General features: G+C 38.5%; 1 protein-coding gene across 6 annotated transcripts in view; it reads left to right on the plus strand.

Annotated features, from left to right (window-relative positions):
• The first annotated feature begins 2,182 nt into the window (after nt 1–2,182).
• The window catches only part of CMC1 (C-X9-C motif containing 1), a 45,997-nt gene continuing 22,682 nt past the window's right edge, over nt 2,183–25,497 (plus strand). The window contains exons 1-3 of one of the 6 annotated variants that reach the window (XM_068935475.1): nt 2,183–2,372; nt 9,741–9,877; nt 13,917–14,009. In XM_068935475.1, coding sequence (XP_068791576.1) covers nt 9,829–9,877; nt 13,917–14,009 — 142 coding nt within the window. In that variant the 5' untranslated portion in view covers nt 2,183–2,372; nt 9,741–9,828. Of the gene's footprint in view, nt 2,661–7,737; nt 8,435–9,740; nt 9,878–13,916; nt 14,010–25,497 lie in introns of those variants that run through there. The other 5 variants (XM_068935479.1, XM_068935476.1, XM_068935480.1 and 2 more) reach the window with 5 other exon arrangements.

Genomic DNA, 25,497 nt, shown 5'->3' on the forward strand with positions numbered 1-25,497 from the left:
ACTCCTAAGTCTGACACAAATTGTTCATCTTAATTTAAAACTCTTTCTGGCCAGTTTCTACACTGCTCTCTCATTGATGCCATACCTGCTACACATAATGTCAGTCCCATTTACTTATTTGTCAAGATTTCTAACGACATCTAATGACTTTCTCTGATGCTTTTTCATTTCCAGTACTTTAAAAAAGCCTAAAATAGCATGAGGCTTTATTATCAGAACCACCTCTGCAGGCTCCCTTTCTCAGAAACTATTTCAGTTCTTCAAATGTCCAGAATAACGTTTTTTCTACCCATTTTTTCCTCTTTTGTTTGTTTCTCCTTCCTCAAGACCCTTTCCTTCTTGCAGTTCTTAGCATTCTTCATTCTTTTCTCACATATGAGAATACAACTTGCAGAAAAATCCTATTTCTGCCTGTCAGACCAGATACTGGGAGAAGAAGCAGGGGCGGGCAGCTCCCCTGAGGTACAAAGTTGCTGGATTTTTCTTTTTATATTCATCGCTGTCGTTATCAAAGAACACAAATACTAGAATGCTAGAAAGTAAACCTAGTATACTGTCTCTGAAAATGATCAAATTAACAAAACAATACACAGAGCTGACATTAAAATTCAAAATTCTTCATCTTAAATAGATCTTGACAGTTCTGATTCTGCAGGGGCATACGTAACAACATGCAGCCAAGAGTGTAAGAAAAATGAAAGTGACTAAGTTCATTTATTTCATTTTTATTTATTTCAACTTACTCTTCTGAGTGCACATTCTCCTTTTTGGTTCTCACCCTGAAAGCTCCTTTTTATATTGTGTGTTTTCTTGTATTTTCTCATTGCAAATACAGACTTTTCTCAAACTGGCTGGTAACTTTTCTTTATTCTCTCTTATATTCATTGTTAGTAGTGGCATAGCCCAAAAAACCTTAACAAAACAAATACATATAGAGATGTTGCACTTTTATAGCCCTTTACAATTAATCAGTGTATAAACATTAATTGATTTGGTACAGTTTAAAGTTACAGATAACAGTTGTAATATCCACATTCTACCCTACGTTAAGGAATGAGATCAAACTTGTAGATTTAAAAAAAGCATAAGGACAAATAATGCTCTAACAGAAATGCTCCAGATCAGTAAGGCCAAAAGCATTCATGTGGAAGATTTTGCCTACATCACGCTCTACTAATTTCTGTGAATGTATCAGCACAAGGAACTTAGTCCTTCGTGCAGCCACAAGTTGAAGAAATCCATTTTCAAATAAAAGGACTGAATTATCACATGGGGAGAACAGTACAAATCTAGAAAACAGTAAGTGTGCATTCTGAGCTTCAGACCTTTACTTCAATAAAAACTCATTCTAAGAATAAGTGGTAACTGTGATCAAATTTCTTGCTACTGATTTTTTCTAAACTGCTTATGTAGAAATATATAAGGCCTATGCCAAAACGTGTTTTGGGAAGACTCCTGGACTTCTCACTTTACCTGAGAACGTAATGCTCACAGCTCAGTTCCTTTGCACAGGACAACCAGGCAGCTAGTTGCCCACATTTATTCCTCTATAACATACCAAAAGCATTTCTCTCTTTATCTTTGGTTGCTAGCATTTATTACGTATTACACAGCAAAGCTCTTCTCTTAGTTGTGCAATGCCTAATGAAACAGGTCCTTGATAAAACAATATACAGTGGAGATACTTATAGACCTTTGTGCTGAACTACACAGATGGGGTAAAAAAAAAAAAAAAAAAGAAACCTACGGAATAAACAACTGTGGTCTAGAATAACCAAAGTCCCTGTTTAGTTAGACTGAAGCCTGCCAACAAAAACTTCCAGAGCACTATTTTGCCCGAGTTTCTGCTGGGATAGTAAACTTCTTCCTTCCCTCCTTCAAGCTTCAAATCCAGATACGTAGAGACACCAAACAAGGACTCTTGCCCACACGCCGGGAAGGCATTTTTTGAAGAGGAGCTGGTGTCACCTCTACAGAGCTGTGGGGACTCCTCAGCGACTCCCAAGGACCGACCCCACCAACGCCACCTCAACCAGTCCCTTCACGCCGCTCCAACGCCTGAGCCGCCGCCACAAAGCGCCCAAGCGCCGCGCACCTGCCCAGACCAACGGCGCATGCGCCGGGGCGCCCGCACTCCCCACCCCCACCCGCGCGGCGTGCCCGCGCATGCGCCCGCTCCTCCTCCCCCCCCCCAACCCGCGCTTCGCCTGCGCGCGCCCGCCGTTGGCCTCGGCGGGCGGGTGAGGGGGGGGGAGGGTGTGGGCTCGGCCGCGCCTGCGCGTGGCGAAGCCGGGGCTAGGGTTGGCGGTGCGGTGTGCGCAGCTGCCGCCGTGGCGTGGAGCCGCAGATGGAGCCTCCCCCCGGCACAGCAGGTAGGGGCGGTCGCGCCGCCGCCGCCCGCCCGCCTGCCCGCCCGGGCTCCACGTGCGGCGAAGGGGGAGGGGGCGGCAGCGGAGCTCCGGGAGCGGGGGCGCCGCTGCCGCCGCCTGCGCAACACCTGCCCGCCCGGGCAGGGCCTCCCGTGGGGGAATGCCCGCAGGGCCCTGCCCGCCACCCCGCACAGGGGGCGAGGAGAGCGAGCGGAGGCGACGGGAAAGGTCACCCTGGAGGGCACCTCCCCCCCCCCCCCCCCGAGCGGTTTTACCCGTGTCACCCAGGAGGTGGGTTGAAGCCCCTTGCCGTGACGCCAGTGCGGTTCCCACGCGGCTGCCCCGTTCCTAGGGCAGGGGCCTTCAGCTGTGGGTGGGTTTACGGCCCCGAGGAAGGAATTGGAGTGAAAAGGGCCGGTCCTGCATCGGGAGCGAAGGCCGGCGAGGAGCTGGTGTCGCCCGGCTGTACGCGGCGGGACGGGACGGGACAGGACGTTGGTAGACGGCCGTTAAGGGCGATGATGCCAGTGGCCTTGCTCTTCCAGAGCTGAAGTAGGCCGGCCAAGGCCGAGTTCTCGGTTCCTGGTAGAAACCTGGCCTGGGCCTTGGCTTTCTCGGCCCTGCAAATTAGATATGAAGGTAGTAATCAAGTTTCGGTGTCATTCAAGCACCATCGAAGCTTTTTTTTTTTTTCTTCTCTTTTTTAATAAATTAAGAAAATGTTGTAAAACTTGTCACTGGATTTCAGCTGGTGGTTTTTCATCTACTGCATAGTTTTGCTCCCAGTTCTCCTTTGGAAAAAATTGATAGTAATTACACTAGCTGAACTTAAGCTATTACACGTTGAGCATATAGCAAAAAGGATGGCTCCAAAAGCAGCGTTCTCCTTCCCTAGGCATGGCTCCCGTGACATTGCTTGCGCCTCCTAATCCGTGTGTTCTCGTGCTTTAGCTGTGATAGGGCTGCTGAGGATGCCGTTCAGGTATAGGCTGTGTGACAGCAGTGCTCAGATTCGTCCGCTAAGTAGTAGCATTGCTTACTGACACCTCTCTAAATCTGCTACCTTGTTATCCAGTATCTTTGCTTACCTTCTTCCTGCCCCCCCCCCCCCCCCCCGGTCAGTCTCTGGCTGTTATGAAAACCAGAATGTGAACTGAAAGCAGAGATGTCTGAGTTTGTAGAGAAACTGGAACAATAGCTGCGAGAGGTGTGAGCTGCCCTGCTCCTATCAGTAAGGTGTTAACTCAGATACCTTGGTGTTTTAAATGTCATCATTGTTAACTGCTTCTTGGCTCACATATGAGAAAAAAGAGGAAGAATCACAGTTTAGTAAATTGTTACCACGGCTGATGCTTCAGTTTGTGGCCACATATATTCTTGTGGCTTTGCCAGGCAGCAGGGAGTGAAGATCAAGGAGCCCTCCAAAGCTCAGGATGTGGAAGCTGTGAATTACAACATGGTTTCTGTGGGAGGAGCCTCTGTGGTAGTCACTGTTTGGGAAAGAGCTGTGGCCATGTTGTTAGGTGATTGCATCCAGTAAATGAATTGATAGATGAGTCCTTTGACCAATTTTGTGTTATACTACTTTATTGTATATGTCTTAGTAGTGAATGTGCTGTAGTCCAGCTTTGAAATTGTTTTCTACTTCCAAAACTTTCTTTGTAGAATTCTGGGTGCAGTAGTAGAGGTAACGGGTTTTTAGAAAGCTCATTTGCTTTATAAAATGTGTTTGATTACAGCTGTTATTTACAGATGGTGATGTATGGATCCCTTTTCAAAGTTTCATGAAAGCTTAAAGAGAAAAGTAAGGTTATTGACAGTAATTAAAATACACCATACAGGTTTTGGCACCTTCCCCTGGCCATCTTTAGGGATCTAAAAAACAAGGGAATTGAAGGCTTATTTCATAGTCCTTTTCTTAAGCTATTTGAAATGGCTGTTTCTGACTATCTTGTGGTTGTGTGAAAATCTAGGTAGTTAAATACAGCAGTACATCAGTGAGAGAATTGGGCTTGCACCCAAATGAACTTGGGTGTGACTTGGGTTGTAAATGGCATGGGCAGTAAGACAGGATTGGAACAATATCCTGAAAGGAAGGAAGTTATTTTATAGCTGGAAAAGAAAGAAAAAAAATAATGGTAGGCAGAAATAATGGTGTTGAACTTAAAGGGGAAAAATATATAAGTAAAAGAAAGAACAGTCTCACCTTGTTAATTTAGCTGCTCTTAGATAACGCTGGTGACTAGAAGCTTAATATACCACCACCAAGAAGGGAACTGGATCAGAATGACCTTTGTGATACTCTTAATGTCTTTGATCCATATTGGGAACCTGAAGGGAAGGGATCATTGTGATTTCCTGAAATTGCTTGATAGCATGTTTTAGAGAACTGCTCTGGGAAAAAGAGGTTAAAAAAAAAGGGGGGGGAGGGAGTGGTGTACTGGGACGCTGTGAAGAATTTTAGAATACTGAAGTGTCTGAAAGGATTCTTGAGAGCTGAAAATCTAGAATAACCTCTGCAGTCCTTGTGTTAATGCAACCTTTTTCTGTGCCAGAACACCTCATTCCCTGTAACTTTTGAAGAGTCTATTGATCACTGATGTGTTCTGATCATATCTAAGATTTTTAGGCCTTCATTAATTTATATTGTATGTACTGATTTCTGATTAAAACCATAGGTGCAGAAGTTATAGGTGAGTGAGGTCCAGAAACCTCATCTACAATTATCAGAAGGGATTTGGGTTTTTTTGTTTGTTTGTTTGTTTTCCCCTTCTAGGTTGCTCATACCCTGAGTTTTCTGTATCTGGCAGGTCTGTCATACCTGAACTGTAGTTCAGGCTAGGTTTTAATGAACCTGCGTTGTTTTCAGCAGTAAGTATTAAGCCCTGGTCTGTAATTAGTCCTTTAGGCCCTGTAAGTGGCTTTGCTATGTGATCGAAAGTGTAAAGATCTACCTGTGTCAGAGATCTTCAGAAGTAACTTCAGGCTTGGCCATACCTGTTATTCTGTAGATATATGGGCAGTTGCAATGCGCATGTAGTTAACAAACACGGATGCTTTGCTTGCTCTGCTTTTCCTTTTCTTTCTAGATATTACAGACTTGCTGTAATATAGCCATTGTTCGTTTCTAGCAAACAGCCTTGTCGGTATTCTCGTAATCCAGTACTGCCATATTGCAAGAACACATGAGCCCCAAAGCAAAATGTAAGATAACAAATTCAGCCAGTGAAAAAGGTGAAAATTGACTTGGAGGTGATGATAGAATGGTGAGAAGTTAAAGCTTTGGAAATTTTCCCTGGTGTTGTCATCCCTGTACTCCATCTTAATTTAAAATGATGTGAGTATTGGATAGAAAAATCTCAAAATCTGTAACTTTTAAAGTAGAAAATATATTTAGTCATATATTTAAAGAAAAAATTATTATTGCTGCATAAAGAAACTGCACTGATCAGCCTCTTTTGTTTCTGAATTAGAATTTCAGAATATCACATATGTTACATCACTTGGATTATATTGCTTTTTATGTTGTCCTTTTATAATTTAAAATCTTAGTGGAAAACAAAGTCCTTAAGACTGCAGTTCTGCAAACAGCTATGTGCAAATGAAGTTAACAAGCTCAGTAGCGTTTCACATACAGATGTTTGGTCCTGCTCTGTCATCAGTAAGTTCACATTGGATATTTCTAACTGATAGCACCCATTACCTTTGTTTTTGTGGGACTGAGGTTAGAAACCAGTTTGCTGAAAACTATTTGTCTCTCTGGCCCCATGAACCTCTTGACAGTAGGGGCATATGAGCCCATCACAGGTTAACGGATTGGGTACTTAAGTATTAGATGTTAAGAAGCATTCAGATATGCGTTATTTTTAATTATGATTGTAGGAAAGCCTTCAATTTTAGAAGCATCTGTTTTTTTCCCCTCAAATGACTTTAATGGATCTGTCTCTAGGTGCATTTGATTCAATGTGTGATTCAGTATTTTAGAAAAGAGGTTTTAAGTAGTTGACAGAATATTCAATGCTGGAAACTTTTTTTGGTAAATATGATGATGCGCATATATGCACGAGTTAGTGTTAATTCATGTAAGGTTGGTAACAATTTTATCAGTGTTAAGCAGATAAGCTAAGAATACAGAAGATGAAAAATTTTGGCTGCATTCCTTCTTTTGCTGGAGGAGTAGTAACATATAATTAACTTTGCTCATTCAAAACACTTTTACAAGAATACTAAAATAAATTGAAGTGTTTTATTTTAAAAAATGAGCGTTTAGAGCCAATAGTCTGATTATGAAAGAAATGATTGCCGTTAAGCCTGCAATTAACGCTGTGTTGCTACTTCTGTTTCTAATAAAACTATACTTTTCAGTGAGTTTCATAATCACAGCAGAGAGTTTTAAAACAAAACTTTGGGATGAAATGGAGGGGATTTATACACAGAAATACTTTTAAAGTGATATAAAAAGTAGCGAAATCTCTGAATCTAATGCACTTTAAATAACTTAAATAGCTGTGAGGTTATTATTCGTTATCTATCCCATCATAACAACTTCAAATGTTTACACTTTATATCTGCATATGGAGAAAAGGAGAGAATGGCTGATAAACTTAAGAAAGTAGGATGGTCACAGATGAAGGCAGGATGTTCCTTTGCAGGAAAACAACTGTGTTACAGCTTTGTAGAATGATATTTTCTTTAAACATAGTGCCAGTTAAAGAATGGGAATTCTGTGTGTGTGTTTTAGGTTTTTTTCCTTCCCTTACCTATAATAATTCTGTTTTTTATTTCAGCTGCTGAAAGCTTCATTAATACTTTTTAAGTTCTATTTCTTAGTTTTCTAAGATGCTTTTTTTATTGTAACCATCCTCTGACAACTGCTTGTCTTAGATGCCAGCGGGTAGGGAAAAAGAATAGTAAGATGTAATTTGTTTTTTTTTAAAGTCACCTTTATACCATGACATTTCTGAACTGAGGCTTAGGTTTTAAAATTCTAATGTTTTGAAGAGTGTTACATCATTAACTTTGGTTCTTGCACCTCAGTTGAACCCTCTCTTTAGCATTTTTTGCTTGTAAATAACATAGCTGAAATACAAAGATTGATATAACTGAGACTTCAAGAAAAATAGGAAATAGTGTAACAGATGACAGTATAAATATTAAAATCTAGTGTTCATTGAAACTTTCCCTGTTCTTCATTTGTCCTGTGTTACTTAATGAAACATCTAAAATGTTTAAAGTACTGCTTGGGTCTTTTTTTTAGTATGGATAAATAAAACGTGCTAAGAAAATCCAAATTACAAGTTGTATAATGAGAAATGCGTATGTCAAAAACAGTGTTGCTGAAGTCTCTGAATTTGCTTCCTTTTGGATGCTAAAGGTATGAGGGTTCTGTAAATGTATAGACAGATCTATATTTTTCTTCTTTTATTTAGCAAAACAGAAGATTGGGGAGGAGGGGAGAAATTCATGGTGCTTTTGGCTGCAATTTGACGAGTGCCTTAAGTTGCGTAAGCAGAAAGGAAAACAGCAGTGTCACTCAGTTACTGCCTGTTACTCACAGTGCAGAGTTGAGGAGCCATAAAATGATTCATTTTCGAGAGCTGATCTAGCTGAGAAATAGCCTTTTTTCTTCCTTCCCCTCCTTTGTCCTGTTAGCTTCCATCCATAGCAGTTCTCGAATGGCATTGATTTGCAAACATTTGCACTGAAACATGGGATTAGGTAGTCTGGTGGTGGGAACTAGCTGGTGAAGGGAGGAAGATAGTCAACTGTGGAACTGCTCTTTTTAGTAGTTGTGGTGTCATGTGCCAGCTGAAAGTATTTGGCAAGCTACAACTTTGCTTCCTGAAATGAGTAACTTTAAGTTAAAAGGTAGCTCCTAGGATCTCTTCTTAGTAAGCAGGGACGTTCAGTTGTCAGTAGAATGTACTCCCAAGGATTCTGGTCCAAATTTTCTCCATGCTTGTTTATCTCAACTCTTCCAGGTTATCTCAGTCTCTGCTTCCTGAAGTCCATATGAGAGATGAGAGCAGAGCCATAAACTACCAGCAGGATGTAGTGGCAAAAGGGTAAAGAAGATCAGTGACAACTGTGTAAAGTGGGGAGGGGAAATAATGTGATGTATCTCAGGGCACTGTTCTAGGAAAACTTTCATCTTGGTATCCCCTTTTTGTAATAGTTATCTAATTAATATGGCAAGCTGGTACAGTCCCTTTAATTATTGGGTTTGTAAAGCAGCTTTCTGTTTCGTCCTCCTCTCGTCCCCTTAAAGGCCTGCTGTCTACTGCATAGATCTACACTGTGGATCTATCCTACACTCTTTTCTCAAGGTCTTCTTGGGTTCTGTGGTTTGGAGCTAGGTAGAAAGTGAGGAGAGTGTTCCAGCTCCTTTTCCCCAGCTTTCATGCAGAGTGAATTTTTTTTGTATTCTGTTCTAGTGGTCATGATGGTCTGGTCCCTATTATGCATGTATTTCCTGATTTTTTTTTTTTGTTGTTGGATTTTTACAAAAATAATGAAAACCGTTAAACCAGGGCTGTGGTCCTTGGGCTTTCCAAGGCAATAAATAGTTTTTGCAGCTGAGGGTTTTAATCAACCACAGAAAACTATTACAATTGTAGTCTTGTGCTCTACATATTGTATGCAACTGGAGGACCGTTTTAAGCATTGAGATTTGCCAGAACCCACAGATTTTATTTGTATTAAAAAAAAAAAGAAGTTAAAAAAGTGTTTTTAGTGTTTTACTGAATAGGAAAAAGTCCCAGCTTAGTAATTTATCTCTCTTTCCGTTAATTCTTTACACTGGCCTGTAGTGATATGGAAAACAGTTTCTCTTTCACAGAGGCACTCCCTTTATTTGTAATTTTTCTCCCCTTCTCTCTTTACCCTGGTAACTATCAGTTTATACCTTTGACCTGTTCTTTATCATCTCTTCAGTTGCTCATCTCCACAAGGAATGGCAGTATACTGGAGTGTCCTAATCTCTTCCTGTCTTCAGGACACATTCAGGAGTATTACCACACTAATTCCTTGGCTCACTCCTTAACTGCATTTTTAGGAGCCAGTGCCCTTGCTTTAACACCTGCAAGACTGCATTTGGTTTTAAATTCTGGCTTCTGTGTATATTTGTGTATAAAATACTTAGATTTTACTGTTAATCGTATTTAATCTGATTTTTCCCAAAGAAGCATCCTTTATTCAATTAGCTTATGTTCATCAGTCTGTCCCTTGTAACGTTTGATGGTACTAGCAAATAACAGAAGAATGCAACAAAGAAGTAGCATCTCAAAGACACTTACTTTAACAAGCCTGCCCAATGTATGGCTGTGGAGGGGAAGAGGAAGAGCTGCTGCTAATATTTGTTTGGTCCACTAGAAGCTGAGAGCGGTAGTGTGTTAGCCCACTTTGCAACCAAGAGCCACGGTTGTCTCAAGTAGCCTCTCCAGAAGACGAGACAAAGTAGATGGAGAATGCGAATGGCAACAGCGGATACCAAATTTCAAATGAGAAAGGTAAACTCTAGGAAAATAGACTTCTTGCGTGTAGAATTTCCAAATATTTCGTAAGGATAATTAATTTTGTAGATGTTTTGAAAAGAAAATAAAACAGTTGGCAAAGCAGCAATAGGTGTGTTGTAATGCAGGTTCTGTAGGGACTGATCAGCAGCAAATACGGTATTAATATAAGAAATATCTTTCTTAGAGCAGAGTAGTGAACTTCTTTTAAAAGGAAAAAAAACCCAATTCTGGAATCTGTGATACTGTCAAAAAATGACAAAAGGAATTGGTGATTTCACATCACGGCTGGCCATCTCATGTTTTATGATGAAGTCTTGCTTCTGAGGCGCTGTTTCTCTGAAAGTTCTTGCCATATGATGTTACTGCACAGCTGACTAGGTTGGTTTGATGATGATCTTTTTCCGACTGCGTATACATTGCCATCAGAAACGCTCCACATGTAAGCATATTCCTCTAGCTGCAGTTAATACTTGTGCCTTGTTTTTAAATATTTTTGCACAGGTGCTAGGGATACCAACTTCACTAAATTGGTTTAAGATCCTAGAATAAAAAGTACTATTTAAGTGTAAAGCAATAGTTTAAAAATGAGAAGGAATGTTAAAATACTCTTGGACATTACAGTTTGAATTCATCAGTAGATATATTTCCCAAACTGAACATTTGAGCTGTTTGGAGAGATAGTTGCATTCAAGTTGCATAAAACTACCAACTAGACATTATAAGATGATTTGAATTGTTTATATTTTTCATGGCTTTAAAAACTGACTCTTATCAACCATCTTTCTGTGGAAGACCGTAGGTGAAGATTGCAGATGTTCTTTATTATGTTTTGTTACTTCCTTTATACCATTGTATTAGTTACCTTTGAATTACTGTTGTAGCTCTCTTCTCGCTTCTTATTGGATGCTGCCCTGTTTTAATGTGTCCTATCCTTCCTGCATTTTCATTTCAGCCTCTGCAGGCCTGATAACATGGGACTAAAAAGGAGTTTCCCTAGAGCTCCTAGAGGAGTTTCCTCTTATTTTGAATAGTCTAAAGGAAAATAGGATACTTAGCCCTGAGCAGTGAAAGAATTACGGAGTTTTGTTTTTGCTTTGGTTAACAGAGACATCTCTTTATTTGGAGGAAGCCCTTGTTCTGTTTCCTTTTTATCCTTCGTTTGCCTTCCTGTTCGCTTATGCTCTTTAGGTTCTTTGCTTTGAAGTCCAGTGCCTTTGCTGTTGTGGGAGCTGTGGTTTCTTCTAGTGGCCTGTGCCAAGAGGGAAAATCCAGCTACTCTTCCCAGGCCCTGATTAGTTTCTGTGCAATTTGCTACGTTTTCCATCTCTGCAAAGACCTCTTGATGCAGAGGACTCCACTTTTGGGTTATTTAATACAAAGAAAATCTGATCTTGATGAGATGCTATGTTGCAGTTTGATAACTTCAATTTGGAGTTTCTCTGATATATCGTGTATATGGACAAAAAGTGTGCTAGAAGTTGAAATTTTTTTTATCCTATTGGGAGTCAGCATGAAATACAGTTTTTCAGTTAATCAAGTTTTTGCATGTATGTTTCTTTAATACCATCCCTAGAATCCAGCAGTTCTTTTATGGTGATTTTTTGAGTCATGAAGTATGCCCCATTATGCTGGGCAAGGTGCTTTCTTATGACTGGAACTTGAATTTGGAGGCACAGTTGTCATAGCAATGTCTACACTGACTTCAGGACTGAGCAGCAGACAACACCACTGTAGTCCATGTAGAATTTCATGTTCCTCCACTTGCTACCTAAACTGCTCTGATGGTTAAAAGTAAGTGAAGTAATTATTAGAACTGTGCTAATTAGATCTGGTTACTTTAAAGTGTAGACAATCTGAAAAACGTTTTTTGTATGTATGTGAGTTAATTTTCTGCCTTGAACTGGCTGCTCACTATGTGGTTAAATTGGTACTGGTGCTGAAATGAGCGGAGTGGGTGAGGGCAGTGGCGTCCTTCTAGATCTTCCCTTTTGCTGGCAGTTAGCAACCCTCTTTTTTACCTGTATTCAGACCTGTAGATCAGCTTAATCTTTGCCTACCCTGAGCAGCTGTTCGGGGGGAAAAAAAAGCTTAGGCTATATTTCAAGCTTGTTTAAGCCAGTGTTGTTGATGAAAGCCATAGACTTCCCTCTGCTTCTTCCTAGCCTAATGCAATTCCCTCTCTTGGGCTGTTTATGAAGTTGTATAGTGAACTGGATTGGAGAATTTATCTAGCTGAAAGATTGCCTGACAAAAAATTTATTTACCTTTAAACCAAATAAGCTTCCCCCTTTTTAATTCACTGCAGGGCTGTGGGACATGAGAGAAAAGAGAGAAAAGAGCATCACAGGGATTGAGAGAGGCCAGGACTGCAGTAGTGCCAGCTTGTCTTGACTAAAGTTGCTCAAAGCAGAGTTGAGTAGCATTGCTTTCTGGTGCTGTTTTCTGCCATGCCGTTCAGCTGAACTGGTTTGTGCTGCTTGTTAGGAATTTATGATAGCTTTGTGCTGTCCATAACAATAAATAGTCTCTGTACAGTAATCGTACTGATTTCTGAAGACAGTTCAGATGAACAATATTTATCTGTAAACGTGTTGTCTCAGTCATGAAAATTAGAGCATAAGAGCAAATGTAAGTCTTGAGCTATTTGTGTTTAGTATTTCTGTTGTGTTCACAGAAGATATTTTTGTTTTCTTTCTTTTGGTATAGAAATTCCAGGCAAGAGGTTTATGAGGAGAAAGACAGTCTTTAGTTCTGATTCTATATATTGCTCATTATAGTCTTCTGTTTTGTTACCAGATTCCTGTAGTAATATCACAGGTTCGGTATTGTCTGACCCCACAGCCTTGGCAGACTTTAAAAGATGGTGAGCTGGGACTGATGAAAGAGCTGGGACTGATGTTAGTCTATGCGTTGTCTCTTGATCTGGAAGTAACTGTAGATATTCTGAAAAACAGCTAATGCTTGAAACAGTGAGGTAACCTAGACTTTGCTCAAGCTTCCTTACTTTTGGTACATCACATTTCAATTTTCTTCATTTAATTTGTTTTTTTAAATATGAAATTTTAAATGAGATTATTGTCACTTGAGGTAATAGCATGTCTGACAGTATAGAGTTTTGGTAAGCTGAGTATCAGAGCTGATGCTATGCTGTAGGATAACCTCAATATTAAAGACTAAATAGTATGTTTGAGGAGGAAACTGAGGTATTTGGTATTAACTGTATAAGACTAAAATATTCTAAACAAATAGCCATTAAATATTTTTTAACTCAAAAGCAAGGAAGTAAAGCTGTGCTTGATAAATTCTGATTTCTTTTGATTTTGAAGGGAGTGGATTTCAAAATTCAGTGCTTTTTTCTAAGTGGTCCAAGATATTTAACTATATCCAAAACCACTAACTGTACTCTGAGTACTGAATTCTGTTGTGAGAGAACTGAATGAAAACTGGTATTTTAAGTGTAGAATTCAGACAGTAACATTTGTTCTCGTTAAGTTTAATTTCTCAGTGAAGAAACTCCCAGACTGTGTATTTAAGCAGCTGCCTAGGGTGTGTTTGTTTGTTTGTTTTAAGTACTTAAGAGTTCCACATAGTAATAAAAGTTTCAAGTTGTGCTCTAATATGTGTTATGTTTCTCAGCTTTGTGACAGTGAATAAGGAATAAAACAGTTGGTACTTAAAGATGATATTAGTACCCTGAACTATAATGTAATTCTCAATTCAATGCAGGTTTTATCCAGACCACATTTTAGTAAGAAAGAAATTAGAATATGCTGCCAGAATCTTTCCCATTATTTTTAGTTTGTTGTGCACACTGAGGAGCAGAAAAGGAATATTCAGGATAATGTTGATATTGGTATCTGAGCAATTTTAAATCTTAGACTTTCCTACCTTTTGATCCATGTGTGGAGCTTCCACGGTATGTTCTGCTGCTAATTTGTGACAGATATAGTATATCTTCTATAAACAGTGTTATATTATTTCTGTAGATTCACTTTCTTGATGTATAGAAAAATATTTTTTTGCTCTCTTACAGAGAATGCTAAGCTGAGACATGTAGAAAAAGATGTTTTGATTCCACAAATAATGAGAGAAAGGGCCAAGGAACTGTGTTCTGACAAAGTGCAAGGTAAGATTCAAATATGCATTGGAGATCAGATGTATTCACTTTTGTGTTCTGAATGTAATCCTTTTTTTTTTTTTTTTTTGAAGTCAAGTAGTCAGAGAATTAATATGTATGATCTGCATCTTATCCATTCACTGTGAAACTAGCATATAAAACTGTCATGTTGGCTTTGACTGCTTTGTGATGTGGACTATTTTCCAACATAACTTGTAGTCAAGAGCTGTGGAATTTAGTATGATTGATGGAAAACTTCTCACATCTCTGTCTGGAATATGTGGTGGCAGAGCAACATGAGAATTATATTCCTGTAAGTATACTTATAAAAATGGAATTGCCTCATGCGAGCCTTCAGGAAAGGCCTCCTACCGTCCTTATAAATAAGTTTATTTAAATGTTTCCTGCTAGCTGCTTCCTTCTCCATCCTCCAATATTTTAATGATGGCCCTGTTAGACAGAAGTTGAAATAGGTTGATGTATCTGCTTTTGCATTTTTTCATTTTCTTTTGAAGGGTCCTGGATGAGTAGTCTTTTAAAATGGAATATCAACCCTTACTACTGGTACTCTACTGTTCATATATTCCTGGAAGGAATTTGGAACTTTTTTGGAGTACCGGCATGAACTACTTACACACCAAGGTTACCTGAGAATGTTGCTGTATGAGGGATGTAAGAGTGAGAGGAAGAAAATGAGCCCTAGAATTATCCTAATATATGTCATGTACATCATAACAAGTGGCATGCTTTCAATAGAGGGCCCTTGCTACTTGTCATCAAGGTGTGCTGCAGGAGGAGGAAGTCAGAAAGTTAGGGAAAGGTCATTGAACTTTTGTGAGTAAGTTACATGGAGAGTTAGCTCAGTCTGACTGAGATGAGATACCTAAGCTATATAACAAAATCTTCAAAGAGTAATAGATAATTTCAGAAAACAAACATATAAGGCATCCACAACTAGTATTGCAGAAATCAGGCTAAGAAAACAGAATTCTTGGAGAACCACTACTCTAAAAAGTCACAATGAAAATTTCAGTGTTTCAGGCTGATTTTATGGGATTTCATGATCCCCAACAGATCACAGAAGAAAGTGTGAGGCTCTCCCTTGAGTGACAAATGTTTTGGAGTCAAATTTAGTTAAAGTGGACCAGCCTATTTTCAAGCAACTGTTTTTTAGGGGTTCACACTAACCCCAAAATACAAAATGGAGCAGTGCTATAGGAATTTTGAGGTGTGTGGCTGGGGAAAGAGTTGAGAATATCTACCAAAGGGAAATGGAATCATGCCAGAAGGATTTAACATGTAGTGATTTTTGTTTATTTTTGTAATTGAACAGTTTTTACATTGAACTCCATTCCTGTTGGGGAAAAATGAAGAAAAGCTATTATGGTAAAGTGATGTCTTGAAAGAGGAATGTCAATTAAAAATATTTTACATAAGAGCTACTTGTAAAGTTTTCTTTCCTTTTGGTAACCTTGGGGATAGACCAAAGTTGTATGGGGTTGTTTTTTGTTTGTTTGTTTTTCTGGTCTTTTTTTTCTCCTGAACTTTCTCCTTGTGGGAAGAGGACTTCGATTTCAGCTCCTTAAGTTTCTGTGGCAACAAGCAGTATTGGAGGTTCTTGAACAGTGGGTTACGGACTGTTGCCTTGCAGCTCCTCCAATTTTTTACCTCCAAAAGTTTTAAAGCAAAATGCTATCAGAATCGATTTTATTTGTGTTATTAGGCAAAACTATAATTTCAATTTTTTTTCCTGAATAGAGTTCAGTTGCGTATCCTGAGGAAAATGAGGTTTGTGGAAGTTGTGTGGAGCCTAGAGGTGGAAACTGAATATTTCTAGTGCAATTTTTATGATCAGATAGATGAACAAGACCCAAATTCATATCCTTGCTAGGAAAGAGACAGTAGCATCAGTTTGGTAATTTTCTTGTGCGCCTTTTAGTTTACATTGGAGGGAAAGCACAAAACTACTTAAGCTTGTTTTCCTATGCCTTGAACAGGAGAATTTATCATCTCTTAAATCCATTGTGAAATTATTCCTGGTATAAATTTGTCTTATTAGTACACAGGGATGGGTGTTAATCAGCGTAAATAGGCTGTGCTCTGCTATAAACAATTATAAGCTATGAACATAAGCTGTATAATTAAGTAATCAAAACTCCTGAGGTTTGGTTTGTGCGCTACAGAGCGCGCGCACATGTATGAAATTGTGCTGTTGACACTAAGTGGCATAGGTACTCATTTAGTTTGCTCTCAGTGTAAGATTTTTTTCTGGTTTATGTTGACTTTGTTTGAACAACTCCTCTATTAACATACCTTTGTTTCATTTTGTCTTTAGGAAATTTTGGTGAATGCACTGGTAGCATAGGAAACAAAGCTATTCTACAAGTATGGGTCTTTACAATTTACTTGATCACACCGGGTTCATATCTGTCCCTATGGGGAGCCCGTATACATTCAGTAGTGCTCTGCATGAGCACGGGGTTCCATCTGTATACAGTCCATTGCTTTAGCCTGCAGCTATACCACCTAGAGCTGTGAGCTGATCAGAGCTAATAACCCGAGCAGTGACAGGCTGTCCAGCATGTGTACAGGAGAATCCAGGGGAAACCCCCCCACCCAAGGATTATAAATAATAAAAGAAATAAAGGTTTTGTTAACTCAAGAGGTGATACTGCTACCCTCGCATAGTTAAATGGGTGACCCATTGCAGCGCTCATGTCTTAGGGTGCCATAGTATCTTAAGGATGAAATAGAAATAGAAGTGAAAATGTATTCAGTAATTTTTTTGTAAGCATTGAAATTTTGTGCCTGGTCATATTTCATTTTATTTATTTAAATTTACCTCTTTTTCAGATTGTTGCAGTATTGCTCTAGTGACTGCTGCATGTTTATCAAGAATTTAATGCATCTTAGTTGCAGATTCATTTCACGTATAACATTTTCACTCACTTTTCTAGTGAAACTTGCTATAAAAAATGATATTGTTGAAAGGGCAAACATGCTTTCTGCATCACAGATGTGTTTTCTATGACCATTAGGTAAATAAACCTGTGTTAAAACCTATGAAATGTGTATGTGTATAATTGTGTGCTACGATAGGAGAATTAGATAAGGAAAGTTTTCTTCCTTAAGCAGTATGAGGAAACCATTGTCATACAGTAATTTTTCCATGCGTTTATACAGACAGTAGCACATGCGTTGATCCAAAATCATATTAAATTCATATATTCCTGTATCAGTGCCTTCTTGGCATACAAAAATATATGTACTTTCCAAGTGAAGTAGCTAAGAGGAGTAGTTATGTGCTGTGACCTCACCCATTGCTTTTATGAAATGATTTCTTAAGCAAAGTGCTTTCCTTTTAAATAGCTCTTCAAATTTTTGACCATAATTTCCAGTTACAAAATTTTAAATCTGAATAAATTTCTTAAAGTAAAGTCATAGCAAATTTCAGGAACCTGAAGGTAGCATTTTTCATTAGAAGAGTTATATTTAGCTTACCAAAACTTAAGCAGTTTCAACTGGTCACCACACCCTTTGCTTTCCATGATTCTGCTCTGCTCTGAAACTAGGAACATTCACTAAAAAAAAAAAAGAGAGCTTTGGTGGTTCTTGATCATACATTCAGAAATGTTTGTTCCGTTTCTAAAGAGTACATATTCTGCAGTTCAGAGTTAATGATTCTTAGACTTTTAACTGGGATGGGTTTAGGTACAGAAGACTCCTGAACAGAAATATTCAAATGATAATACTTTAAATTGTAAGTGTAGTATACTCAGCTCAGTGTGATTTCGGTTACTTGACTTGGAAAGCAAAACCAGAAATAGCTAGCTAATTTTTACAGGTTGTGGATTTTGGCTCCAGAGTGCCTCTAAGTTGAAATCCCATAAAAGAAGGTGCTTAGATCATTGAGACAGTCATGAAACTTTGCATTTTATTTATGGTGTTATAAAGCAACCTCACCCTAAAGGTACCCCTCACACCCGTACCTTTTTTGCTGGGAGAAGAATCTTGCTCCTGTGACAAGGGATGTTAGCCCTCAGCTTTGTTTCATCAAAGTTTTGGTGTCTAGTACTGATGCATGATCTGGCTTTGGGCCTTTCAAAGCTAGTACGAGTGACATGCAGATGACATCTGTAATTATGACTCATTTGTAAAGTTCCCAAGATTCAGTTAACTGAATGTATAACTGAGCTATATATATTTTCCAGGGTAAATAAAGGCATAAATCGTTCAAATAAGTATGGTTTTGCTATTAGGAAGTCCGTGAAGTAATGGAAACAATTTGGATGTTTGAAGACCTGATCCTGTTGGTGACTTTGAAGATGAGAATGTGGTCATTTCTCATTTAAAAATGGTCATGGGAGGAATCCATTTGCTTGGCCAAGGAGACAGGTTGGGTTTTTTTCTGTGGTATGAAAGGGAAGCTAAGGAAAAATGATGTTTCCACCTGTGATGAGTTGAGGACCTTTCATGGAACAAACTGTTCTGGTGGTTCTGTTGTTCATACAAAGTGTATGATTAGAACAGCTGTAGATTCACACGGCTGAAAAAACTCTTAAGATACTTGGCAGTGCTTCAAAAGATGGGTTTGGAAAGTGTGGCTGAAAAAGGACATTTCAAAGCAGCTCTCCTCCTCCCATCCTCCAGTTTCTCCATTAGCCCTCTTCTCCTCAGGGCTCATGTTGATACTTAGTGAAAATGATGGGATGCAACACTACTGCAGGCTTCCCTACAGTAGAGCATGGCCAATGTCAACCAGAGTTTCAATAATGTGCAGTTACTCAACAGTCCTGTCACTAACATTGCCTCTGTCCCCGTAGGGGCCACCTGCTCTAGACCATGACCCTTACACCTGACACATCAAGGCCCATAAAAATAAAGTAATTCCTGTGATTGAACTACATTTGATGCTGCCCGTTTAAATACCCGAGAATGCTTTTGGTATTTCTTCCTTAAAAAACAAACAAACAAACAACCCTCCCCCCCCCAAGAAACTTGTTATGCTCTCTTATCAGAAATGCAGATAAGGAAATCTGTGAAATACTTAGCAAATTTCAGCTTGATGTCACTCAATTGTGAGTGAATATTGCTCACTTCCTTTGTAATAGAGGCCAAGTTCTGTTCATTGATGCAAAACTTGGCCTCATGTTGGGATAAATTAACCTCTCGATACCTACAGTCATGGTTCTGAGGTTGACACTGGCAGATGCAAAGACTAACAGTAGTGCAAAGTTATGTGACAGCGCACATTTAAAAAATTTTGATCAATCTTTTTGCTTGAAGTAAGTTTAAATTAAATAACATGATTCATAACTGAATTTTGCTCACCTGCTTTGTCTCATGGTAGAAAGTGCGGTCTTTACAATCTTTTTTAGATTTGTGTATTTTAGGAATGTACTGGAATATAATGATCTTCTAATTGACCCATGCAAAAAGATCAAGATAACTGGTGGAAATCAGGGAGTTAACATAACAGCTCCTGGTTCCTTTTTCTATTAAGCTGCTGTAATCAAAAACCTCTTAAATTGGCTTGTACACATTCAGTTTGATGCAAAGCCTGAGAGATTACATGGGAGGAATCAATAGATTTTGAGACTGGCATAGCTTTTTTTATGAGGGTGAAAAAAGAATGCTGCCTTACTACCTTAATTTTTGTGAGGAGGGTAAATATAATTTGAGACTGTAATTTCAAATTTTCAAAATTCAGATTTTCAGCAACAAAACTTTAGGTAGAGAAGGAGATAAAATGTTGTCTTCTGCTGCTGTGTTTATTACCTGAATCTTAAAATACGTTTACAGTCATGTTTGGTGTGGCACCATAACCCTACAAGAAGCTATTGAGATTACTGTTGTTCATGTTGTGCAGTTAGTTGTCCATTATTACTTTAGATGTTTTGATAGTGTACAGCTGTAACTCTTTCTAGTAATAAATTACTAGATATTTTTCCTTGGTTAGTGTTTCTGGGGGTGAGATGCACTTTTATATGATGTTTTTGTGTGCAGTAGCTTTTGTTTTGGAAAAATGGTTCATGTCTATATGCTTCCAATGAACATTTACTCTCATCACATTTAACTGTGAATTGATACAGTCTCTAGAGGGATTATGGTATATTGAGCTTTGCTCCAACAAACTGGGTAGAGAGAACAGCTATATGTAAATTACAGTTTGAAGAAATGAGATCTAGATCTTGTGGTCTTTTTTTTAATGATACTTCCAGCATTAACTACTGTAAGCTATTTAGGGGATTTTATAAAAAAAGAAATATAAGACCATATTATGTGCTTGCTGATGGAAGTTTAAGTATCTGAACTAGTGTTAGGACTTTCAATAAAATGTTTGGGGAGGGAATTTATCCTATTCGAGATATATATATGTGTATATATATATATATTTTTTTTTTTCCTTCATGTCATTTCAACCCAGCTGATCACAAGAAATGGGTCAGGCTGCTAGGTTTGCCACTGCAACTTAGTTGTGTGTTTTTTTTGGTGGGGGGGCAGGGAATGGAACAGCTTTTACAAGGACAAAGAGAAATGAAATCACTTTCAGTGAAAGAAAGAGGCCTCATTATAGCCACCAACAGCAGTTATTGACAGCTACACTTCCTATTAACAAGGAACATTTAAGAGTTTGGCTGTTGGATCTTTGGACTTGATCTAATTTGCTAGCATTAATTAGTTTCTTTTGAGCACAGACACTTGGTGCTCACAGCTATAGATTTGGAGGGCTAATTAGGACAGAAAATTGAACAGAATGGGGTAAGGCATTAACCTTCAACCATTACCAGCTGGGGCTCTGATAAAGACCACAGAGTCCAAATGCTCCTATTCATGCAAAGAGTACTCTAATGAATATCAATTTCAGCCAGGTTGCCATATCCTGCAAGCACGATCTTAATTTTGATTCTCCTACCTGTATAGATCTTAAAATATGATATTGGTAGTTCAGAGCTCATAGATGACAGTCTTAATAGGTTATCTATGTTCTATCTAGTCTTTCAATTTAGTTTTCAAGTTAGAGATTATATTGATTTCCAGTTAGGAACCTGAATCTCAAATTCTTTTCTTCATCCAGCATAAATATGTTAACATAGCATGGAGTAATTATAGAATGTTAACAAATATTGGTTTAAATAGAGGATGCCTACATATTTCTAAATCATTGTAGTACATGGGCAGTAATATCCATGACAAGAACGTGGACCAAGCTAACTGCTGAAGATTGAACAATGGGATAGCTTCTTTTGCAGCTTTTGTGATGATATACAAGTATTATATAGCGGTGTTGGTGATCCATTTTAAGGGGGAAAATTATTCTTTCAGACCTTGGATTGATAGTGTTTTAACATGCAGAATGGAAGTACTTTCATTTGTTGAAAGAAGGGAGAAAATCTGTCTCTGTTCTTTTGTACCATTTCTTGGACGATTGGAAGTGTTGAACTTGGACTTAGGATCCAAGTCCTCTTCATCAGTTGTATCCACACTTTAGTCATATCGCTACCCCCCTCACACACTCTCCATCAAATCTGGATCGTTGCTTCTCTCTTTATGCTGCTTCTGTGCCTGAGAAAAGTATCAAGGTTTCTTCTTTGACATCCTTTTTTCAAGCTCGTTCCTTTCAGGAAGCCCTCTAGCGTCAACGTATATCCTCTGACTTTCAAGGAGTTGAATATCTGTTTTAAGTTGTGTCTGATATTTAGCTCTTTGAGGCTAAGATTGCTGTTTATTTACTCTCAAATTATTTCCGGTTCTCCTTCGGTAAACTCTGTACTGCCAGGTTGAATTGCTGGTTCCATGTTGTAGGGTCCTGGTGAGGTTCATTTGGTACAAGCTGGGAAGACAGAGAAATGCAGATGTGTCGAGGTAGCCACTGATCATAAGCTTTTTAATGGTATTTAAATCAATCTTTAGGGAAGTGCTTTTGCTGTCTGTCAGTGAGGTGAGTGTTTGTAGGGCAGCAGTCTGTGTTCTTTGTCATCTGACTCCTCCCAGTAAAAGGGAGGATAGTGTGACATTGTTGTAGCCTCTTCTCAAGATGAGATTTGTATCTTTTCTTAGAAATAATATACAGTATTTGTTGATTCTCGTATTTTTCTTTCCCAGAGACACCTTTTGACCTCTGTGCCAGTCATTCTTGTCAGCAAGTGAGGGTATCCTTGGTGTTCTGTAGAGTTTAACATTGTAGCTTGTGTATCAGAATATTAGAAATAGTTGCACATAGCAATGTGTTGTTAGTGGGAATACAACGTATAACTTAGAGTAACTGTTATTTTACCTGCATGTCCTTAATGATGTATTAAGTAGTTGCTTAGTAGTTTTGGATTATAATTCCCTCCTGGATACTGCATTCAACAGTAATACAGTTAGTTTGTGTAAATAAAACTAATGCTTTAAGAGGTCAGACCGTATTGCATATGCATATGTATGAATATTTATATAGTATATGAATTATGAACATTACCCTGGGGTTACATTTCACACAGAAAATAGGTTATTTTTCAACTGTAGACGTCAATGTCTTGTGTAGATATGATTAAGTTCAGCAGTGAAAAATAGAACTTACCTTTGGTCAAAAAGCATCTACTAGGTATTCAGAACTACAAACCAATAAGTAGTGAGCTTTCAGATAGCCTAAAAGCAATGTTTTGACCTCATAAAGCATATATGATATTCAGGGTAAGGCAACAGGGCAACAATTCTGTCTGTCACTCTTGTTCACTAGAAAACCCATGAAGTTGACAAGTGTATTTGCCAAAGAAAACTGCTCATCCTATCCCCTTAAGCCGTGAAAATTAAAATAGAAAGGGAGATCTGTGCTCTAAAGAGTGTACAAGAGGTCTGATTGAGAGAAAAATAAAGGTTACGATAATGAAGGGTCATAAAACACTTGCGCTCTGTTGTTATATCTCTGGATTTTATTTTTGACAGTTTATCACCCTCAGAAGTAAAGAGAAAGGAATCTTGCAGAAAAGGATGCCTGAAACGTACTGCCTAAGATCAGGATAAATGCCTTTACACAAAGTGTAAGTGTGTGACGGAAGGTGAGAAGTGTTTTGTATGAGGAATGAATTGTTGCAGAGCTAATCAGAGGATATGAAAGGGGATGGACAAGGAATACTAGAGCTGTACAGAACACTGGAGGTATGGATGAGTCTGCAGTTTACTGAGCAGGGAGCAAGAAATACAACTTAGCTGCTGTGTATTAGGTGTATTTGAGAGGAATACTAGTAAAGGTTTTGAGAAGTCAGGTAAGGGATGAAAGGTAATCGTTCTGATGGGCTAATAAGTTAGAACAGGAGCTTAAAGTAGGGATTTTGATGATAGACCAGCTCCTGAGAATTTCCTTTTGGATGGGGTGAACAGTTTCTTCTCTCAGTATCAGCTGTATTGGGAAGGAGTTGAAATAATTGCAAGATTTTTTGACGTTGGTTATGATAAAAAGAGACCTGCCTTCTTATATTTTTCCTAAACTGAGTTTTAAAAAAAGGCTTATTTCAGGCTGAAATGCCCTTTTCCCGCTCTTAATAATCAAGCTCAGAATTTCCTTGTATACTTTTTATCAAATAAAATGTCATACGCTTTTATAGCTTTCTTCCACTCTGTGATCCAGAATCTCTCAAGGAAATATCTAGTCATTCTTCTCTTTTCTCCTTCAACATAAAGTAACTTATTTTAAGCAAGCTGCCTCTGAGCCTCCAGATCAATAACATATCTGAGCTTGTAGATAAGCATATAAGTAGTCCTTTTCTAAATAGAACATCACACAGGCTATTTATGTGTGTAAATTCATCATTATACTTGTATACTAGGCTTTATTCAGGTCTTGCTTCATTTCTTGGTGGCAGAAATATCTTATATGCTTTGCCGTAATTGGATGTTCCTGAAGTTAATCAGAAAGCAGTGCAAAGATGTGGCTTGAGGCGTAATCTCACCTGTTGCAGTAGATGGTTCATTTAACCTTTGAAAAGTCCTCTTATGGAGACACTGCTTGTTTTGCAAAAAGGATTTTTGAATACTATTGTTTAAAGAATTTTAGTAATGTTACAGTTAAAATATGGGAAGTAGATGGACTGCATATAGCACGTAAAGAGAGTTGAAAGCACAGTCCCTACTTGCAATCTAGCCTGGTCTAACTGTGCTTTATAGCATTAGCTTCAATTGAAGAGACTGTCAAGCCTGAGTGCTCTAGAAAACTGCCCCTTTTGCCCTGCATTGGTTTCACATAGGCACGTGTATCAAGAGTAATAGAAATGCAGGCCAGCAAAGGACTTTGAGATATCACTTGGGCCATCATCTTCCCCTGAGGCCTTATCTAGTATACCTGTAATTGTCCCGTAGCCTGATTAATGTTGCGGCTTTTATAGACAGGCTCTTTCAGTGCTGTTATTTTTTGAAGAGTAAAAATGTTTTTTGGTTTTTGAAGTTTTTTTGTAATGTCTAAATTAACATTTCCTCACTGTATATCAAGTACTTTATATTGTCAATGCCTGCAATGGAAAGATTTATTCCTTTCCTTTATGCCTACTTCTGCCCATTGTATGTTTGTGCTATTGATTATTCCTATGAAAGGAAGGAAAGTGTGTATGTGTATCTGCATAACATAGACACACACACACATATGCACGCACACAGACACATCTTTCTCTGTATATCCAGCACAGAACTTTGATTTTTGTCCTTAATGAATTAGTGTTTTTTTCCATATTGAATCTTCAGTGTATCAAGAACCTGTTGAATGTTCTTGCTGTCCTCCAATGTACTTCCAACCCTTTCTATCTTATCTGCCAACTGAATGCTGTCATTCAAAACATTCAGGGATAGCACACTCAGAATGACTCCTTCAAAATCCTGCACAGTATAGACTTCTGGTGTGACATTGCCTGTACCAACTGAGTACCTGCTTGCTGTTTGGATTTCACAATTAAGTAGCTTTAAATGCTCTGTAATGTATTTTAAGAGGAAGGTTTTCTGTGCCTTGTGTTATATCCTGCTCGTGATTTACAGGAATTCATCAGTACCAAGGCATACCTTTTGAAATTTGCAGTTGAAAGAGCGATATTTTTACTGCTCTTCTGTGTTTATCGAAAGAGTTCAACAGTGTTTTATATGAAGTAAAAGTGAGCGTTTCTTAGAAAAAACAGCCTGCTAGTAAAATACTGAAATACTCCTGAAGACTTCCAAACATTAGGCAGATTAGTGGTAGTGATCTGAACAAAGTGGCACTTTGAACAGAAGAAACAGGACAATCTGTTTATGTGAAAAAGGAGAAAGGCTTATTCAGAAATCATCCTGGAAAACTGCTGAGTCTCTGAGATTGTTTAAGGAAGTTGTAGGAAGTTTCAAAGTTGTTTCAAGAATTGTTTCAGGAATACAGATTTAAAACAAACACCCCCAAAAACTACTCTAATTTAACTAGATACAAATGCCACTTAAATTTACACGGAGAACTGGTGCTCTCGGGTTGAAAAAAAATTATATCTACTACAGGAGAGTG

This window comes from Struthio camelus, chromosome 2 (assembly GCF_040807025.1).
Source record: "Struthio camelus isolate bStrCam1 chromosome 2, bStrCam1.hap1, whole genome shotgun sequence".
Taxonomy (NCBI): domain Eukaryota; kingdom Metazoa; phylum Chordata; class Aves; order Struthioniformes; family Struthionidae; genus Struthio; species Struthio camelus.